This window comes from Nymphaea colorata, chromosome 6 (assembly GCF_008831285.2).
Source record: "Nymphaea colorata isolate Beijing-Zhang1983 chromosome 6, ASM883128v2, whole genome shotgun sequence".
NCBI classification, from domain to species: domain Eukaryota; kingdom Viridiplantae; phylum Streptophyta; class Magnoliopsida; order Nymphaeales; family Nymphaeaceae; genus Nymphaea; species Nymphaea colorata.
The window spans coordinates 2,316,117-2,322,721 of NC_045143.1; the positions used below are offsets into that span (position 1 = coordinate 2,316,117).

Here is a 6,605-nt window from a genome sequence, read left to right on the forward strand (position 1 = left end):
TTTATGTTGGTTTTATTTTTTTAATTGAATTTAAACTATTAAACATATAATCGAATAACAGAAATAAAGTCATAAAAACATTACCCTAGCACAAATTTTGTCGTGATTATTCTAGACAAAGTTGGTATCATCTGTCTGAAAGATTGCAATTGATGAAACTTTTTGGAACAATATTCTCCTTTCCACTTAATAATTTATGCTCCTGTTATGGATATGGGTGAAAAATCATTTCTTTTCACCTTGTCCGTTGAAACTAAGCGTGAAGAGACCGAGGTATGTCAAGAATCAACCGAGTCTGTGCGTGACGACAAATGCAAGAAAAGAGACATTTGTTGTGGCCTGAATGGGTTAAGAACTCTATGTGGCCTCCAAGAATTGTCGATTAAGGGAGGAAATTTTTTTGTTTCTTTTAGTTGAATCAAGAGTCAACCCAGTAAACTTAGCCGACTTGTTGATTTAGAACCAACCAAGTGAGGCCAACTGCCGAACTTTGTTCATTGTGAATGTTATCATACTATTAATGAGTGGGGAGTTTGATGGCCTTGAATTTTGAATTAAGATTCTAAAAACAAAATTCCTCTTCAAACTGGAATTGGAATGACAATTCCAGTTCTAGCTTTTTGTTCCATAGTCTGAAATTTTGATTCTAGAACTGAAAATGATGTGCTTGTTAAAACATGAATTAAAATTATAGAATTCCATGAAGAGAAATGAAAAAAATTTAAAATTCTGAGATCATAGTTTCATAATTCCAGAATTTTAAATGAGCCTATAGCTACTGAATCGAAATTCTTTGTTTGATAACGCAATTCTGATTTCTTCAAAAATGAGAATTTTGATTGTAGAATTCTACAACTCAGGCATCATCAAACACTCCCCAGGAGTCGAAAGGATCTAGGGTTTTGGACCTATGAGTTTGGTTGCAAGCTAAGAATAGTTAAGATGGTTTTCGGCATTTGATCATGATCAAATACAGCTTTTGGGTTCACGTGTGTATGTCATATGAAAAAGATGAGTTTAGCCTTGAAAAAAGGTTAACAACTCATGGCCATGAAAAGAGGCCCAAAAGCTTCTTTATTCACCCGCTGGGTGCGTCTTGGGCTGTGCCGGGGCCTGAGTGAGGTATGATGCACCCATCAACTTAATGAAAGAAAATTATCACAAATGAAATGTGACAACTGGCCGCCTCTGAATGCAAGGCGACGTGATTGCGATCCAAACTTTCATTCCTATAGAAATCTGAATCCAGACTTCGCACTAGATATGCTAGTAAGATCGAGGCTGTGCAAAGGATGTATGTTCATGAATTCAACCAAGAGTTCAATTCGGTGATGGTATCTGGTTCTGAAGTTCTCTCTCTGAACCCACTGTCCTCATGCAATGCTTTTTCTGGAAGTCACAAATTCAATGCTGTGAGACATTATCATTTCCCATAAGATCAAAGCTGGGTATGCTCTCCATTGGGTGTCTGCCAATGTACACTCTTGATTGGCAACCTTTTTAAAGAAACTTTTTGTTGGGGAGACACCTTTTGGCCATAATCCCCAGAACAGATATGACTTTTTTAATTATTTTAGGTTGTCAGTCAGATAAAAGCCGACCTTTATTGTTGCCCCTAGCTCTAAAAGCTAAAATATCAGTTATCACAGTGCTTTCGTTTTGTGTCTGCAAAGTGGAGAACTTTTTCAAATTCAAAAGAAATTCTTAAAAGCATAAATTTTCAATGGTTCCAACAAGATCTGAGATTTAATTTGATGCCTCCCAAGTCGACAGCTTTTAGCAAAAGGGAGATGATATAGGGAAAATGAAACTTGTGAGCTTCACTCGCATTTTGGCTAAGGGTGGCCAAGACAGGAACGACTACTTGATACCTAAATGTCCTACTCGATAAGCAATTAAAGGAAAATAACGAACAGTTTAGCCAAATATCTCCCAAGAAAAGATACAAATGAATTAGGGGCACATCCAATTTTACATCAAAAGCATCAAACAAAGAATTGTCGGCACTGGGATAAACATGTAGCTCCGCCTTTGGCTTCAACATGAAAGCTCAAAAGCTGCACTAGTTTGAGGCGTAGTGTAGATAATGGAACAAAGAAAAATACAATAACACTAAATTCAAGACACTGATCGTTGTCAACTCAGATCAGAAACATGATGATACATGGAACCCAACCAGAGGCAACTCAACATGCACAGCCTCCACTTTGCGGCTCTGCTTCAGAAACTGCCCTTGGCACACTCTGAAAGTAACTGCAGAAAAAAATAACCAAGGATCAGAACCACAGCGACCGATATATAACATATAAAAAAAAATGATAAAAAACGGGAAGCTAATGCAGCAATGGAACAACAAAAGGCAGCAAGTTAGTACGAGCATTTCTTTACCCAGCTCCATCAAAATGAAAATCTTCAATTAGGTCATGCCAGTCAGCCCAAAACAAGTTCTTGGTTAAATCATCCAAACATGAAAAGAAAAGAAAATTCACATACTTGTAATTTTATGATGATATATGACTCATAAAACAGAGTTTGAGGCAGCTCTTTAAGCCTCACAGATTATGAGATAGGAGACGAGTGTTTCCATGTAGTATGTGACGTGAATTTTAATTTTTATGTCATATGATTAGATCTCAGCTATGCAAAATGATGTACAATATAGACAGAATTAGGAAGAGGCTTGTTTCAGTCATTCCGACAGAAACCAACAAGAGCTACCTGTAGGTTACACTAAACCAGTGATAATTCTCAGATTGCTATACAAAAATATTATAAAGCCGCACATAAGCAAACCTTCAAGATCAAGTAACAAAGTTTTACAATTCACAACGAAGTTGCAAACTTGACACATGAAAATATAAGCGTTACACATCATAAATGTGACACACCTCTTCATGCAGGGATGGATAAAGTTCAACTCATTTACAAACAGAAAAGCAAAAGTGTCCTGAATGAAGCTACAATTATAAAAGTACACTACTCTATATTGAAAGGAGAGCAGTGAACACGAATTCAATACTGCATGACCTTACTGATGCTAAATGGGCTCAAAAAACCATAATAGTTTGTGATCATCCATGTTTGCATTTAATTGTCAAAAACAAGACCTGGTAATTGAGTCGTAATTGCACAATGAAGCTTGAAACATAGTTCAAAATCTTCCAAGATAATGAATCTATCATTTTTAATGTTATTCTGAAAACAAAATTCCGAAGAAAACAAGGACATAAAATTGATTATACGCATTTGTAAGCTGACCAAAGAAAATGATAGGTTACATTTGAAAATCACCCTATCAATATTTCAAATATCATTATTGCAGGTTGACCATGCTTCATTTGTTAACTAAAGTTAATTTTAGCATAAAAGGGCAAAGCCAAGTGAAAATTTACCAAGTCCAAAATGGGGTCCAGAAAAAGAGGGATGTGCTTTACAGGGAACAGGATGGCACAGGGAGGAAAAGAAAAAGCAAACAAACTGCCAGAACCAACGAAAAGGAAAAGCCATAGGTGCAAAACCAACACCATTCTCTCTCTCTCTCTCTCTCTCTCTCTCTCTCTCTCTCTCATGTTTGTGCCAAGAAACCGCATTTACCACCTCGTTTGTTTGACCTGCAGCAATTATCAAATTCAAAAACTTGAGCAAACAAAGGCTGCAGAGGAACATTAATCTCCACCTGAGAACACCTAACCTAAGAAAGAAACAGAGATTTCAGGATTTCACTAGAAAAAGGATCACAAACAGTTCTATGTCATGCTCCAGTGCCATGATATTTCTTCAGATTTTGAAGAAAGATGAAAATCTGTGTGCCTTCTAATTGACAAGAAAAATGCATGGTCCAAGAAAGCTCCAACATGAAAATGAAAAAGCACGTGCAACGCCACAATCAGAATCCATTAGTGTGGAAACAATCACTAACATGTCTTGCGCACGATCACTGGCAAGTGCATTTTTCGCTATGCAGAAGAATGCATCATCAATATTGATGTCCTCTTTTGCAGATGTTTCAAAATAGGGTATATTCCCCTTTGCGGCACACCAGTCCTTGGCTTTTCTTTCAGATACCTAAAGATTTTCACATTTGAATTAGACAAGTATATCAAATAGAAGGGCAATAAAGAATAATGTCCAAGTACTCACCACTCTGCTGTTCCCCCCATCTATGTCAACTTTATTCCCAAGTAGTATAAATGGGAATGTCTGGGGATCCGTGGGGCTTGCCTGCAACATATTCAAATTCATCAACAACACAATCACCTGCCACTGCCAGGTCCAAACCTAATCCCATGGAGATGATAAATCCTTCTAAGGGAACAAAACTGTTCTGCTAGGCATTAAAAAATCAGACAATTTCACCAATGAAGTACCCCAAGTTCTGCCGCTAACGCACAAAGAAGCATTTTAGCTACTACATCAAAGGTCTATTGCTTGTTAAACAAAAAGATTATTCCCGTTTCATGTCCTCTTCTCTCTTGTCACTTCAAACAAATAAGCTTAAATCTATTTTGATCATTCACCCAGTAATAAGATGAACTTCTCCTTTTTTAGCAGAAAATGAAATAAAAGCTACCTGATTAAGAAATTCTGTGTGCCAATTGTCAAGATTGTCAAATGACTTCAACACATTCACATCATAAACAAGAACGCAGCAATCTGCCCCTCTATAAAATGCAACTCCAAGACTTTGAAATCGCTCCTGCCCAGCTGTATCCCATATCTGCCACAAATGTAGAATATTTCAAGTCAAGAATCAAGAATAAAGGTTTTATAAGACTAGTTTTTGAAGTTCAAGCGAATCCAGATAAGTGGGACAACTTTGTACTTTAGAGTATACTGCCCCGACAGAGGAATATAATATGCCAGCTTACCTACTTTCTGGAAGAAAAAAAACCAATCACCTATTAATAAGCACCCGAGAAAGATACAAAATTCACTCACTTGAAGGGTTACAAGCCTATCCTCAACCTGAAGTTCCTTTGTGACAAAATCTGCTCCGATGGTTGCTTTGTATTGGTTGCTGAATTTCTTGTGCACATATATGTTGATCAGTTAAGGAGTTACTACCATCTACCGTTCAGATAAATAAGACAATAGGCAGCTCAAGATGTGCATTGAGATTCAATGAGTAATAAATGAACAAGACAAAGCTGGATATCTAATCCCGTTAAAATAATAACCAATTTTGAGATCATAGAACCATTTGAACGTGATCAGTTACTTGTGTGCGCGACAGATCACAAGTTTGTCGACACAAAGAATTAGCATAGACAGTGGCCTAAAAGCGGTTCAAATCGAGCTCATGAAAGCAGTAGCCGACATAAATAAGTGAAGATGCAAATAAAAAATATAATCTCAAATCATATAATAACGATTAGTTGCGCAAACTTTTCAAACGCTTCAAGAAGGAGCTCCATTCACTAAGCTCGCTAATTATCTGAGACCAGAGAAATTAAATCTGAAACCAGCTTCGAATTATGCCACGACTAGTATGAGTACACCAAACTGAATATCTCGAGTGAACCAAAAATAAATTCGACTCAAGTTGGTCTAGTCGCTCTTTTATGCCGATCTACTCTGTAAATCACCATTTCACTCACTACATATCGACACTAACAACCCATTTGTCTCACTAAAAGTTTGAACCTACAGTTTCCTTCATATTTTGACCGGGAGCACCAAAACTAAACATAATATCGGGAAGAATGTTGATGTCAATCTGTATTTGGTTGTTTACTTCAATATTTCAATTAGAAAAACATGTAATAGCAACATCAAGAACCGAGTAGAGAAACATCGTCAGAGCAATCAAAACTCGCACTTGAGATCCCAACCGTCAAACAACGAAACAACAATTCACAAAAATAAGACGGAAGACCAATTCACTATTGAATCTTCGACGAAAATAAAAGGCGACCCAGAAATTCATCTGTTCCCAAACCAGAGAACGAACAACAAGGGAGATCCAGAAGAACCAGCCACCAAAAGGATACTGATTCATCAACGAAGTCTTTCCCACCCTGAAAACCAAAAACACAACGGAGGTCCATGAGTTGTATAGCCCGACATCAACAACCCCATAAAATAACCAACACACACACACAGAGGGGGGGGAGAGAGAGAGAAAAAGATTTACCCGCTATCACCGAGGACGATGACCTTGAGGAGAGTTCTTCTGCGCATTGACATCTTGGTGTCAATGCAGAAGAAGATGAAGAGGAGGAGGCAGAAGAAGGAACTCGAATCACGCTGGTGATGAGAGAAGACAACAATGAGGAGGTGTAAACGGGTTGGATTCGGGTCACCAATAATACATAGCAAATTCATTTTAGATCGGGTCTAGTACAACTCTAAATCCTCAAAACCATATCCGATCCATTTTTTGTTAACGTAAACCCCTTCGAACGGTATACCATGACCGAACACGAGAGAGAGAGACCAAGCTTTTGGGCGAACATGAGAAACATTTCTTCTATTGGTTATATGTTGGTAGTAATTTGTTATAGCAACTAATATGCATCAATATTGATAACATTAGTATAAATAGATACAAAACTTCATAAAATGTAAAAACTAAGAAAGACATTATTTTTCATGTCTGACTCTAA

At 37.3% G+C, this 6,605-nt stretch overlaps 1 protein-coding gene across 1 annotated transcript; it reads right to left on the reverse strand.

The window, feature by feature from the left end:
* Positions 1 to 1,928: 1,928 nt before the first annotated feature.
* Positions 1,929 to 6,274, reverse strand: LOC116256690 (ras-related protein Rab7-like). Its single transcript, XM_050078492.1, has 7 exons — positions 6,134 to 6,274; positions 5,991 to 6,017; positions 4,939 to 5,044; positions 4,571 to 4,717; positions 4,141 to 4,221; positions 3,920 to 4,065; positions 1,929 to 2,253 (listed from the first exon to the last, which is right to left on the reverse strand). Exons 1-7 carry the CDS (start codon positions 6,184 to 6,186, stop codon positions 2,187 to 2,189), a joined length of 627 nt encoding a protein of 208 aa, XP_049934449.1. The 5' UTR covers positions 6,187 to 6,274; the 3' UTR covers positions 1,929 to 2,186.
* Positions 6,275 to 6,605: the final 331 nt, after the last annotated feature.

Excerpts from the sequence above, each read along its gene's own strand:
- LOC116256690 (XM_050078492.1), bottom strand. The coding sequence starts at position 6,186 with ATGTCAATGCGCAGAAGAACTCTCCTCAAGGTCATCGTCCTCGGTGAT. Across the intron at positions 6,018-6,133 it reads ATCGTCCTCGGTGATAGCGG|GGTGGGAAAGACTTCGTTGA; the intron begins GTAAATCTTTTT and ends TTTGGTTTTCAG. Across the intron at positions 4,222-4,570 it reads ACACAGAATTTCTTAATCAG|GCAAGCCCCACGGATCCCCA; the intron begins GTAGCTTTTATT and ends AATATGTTGCAG.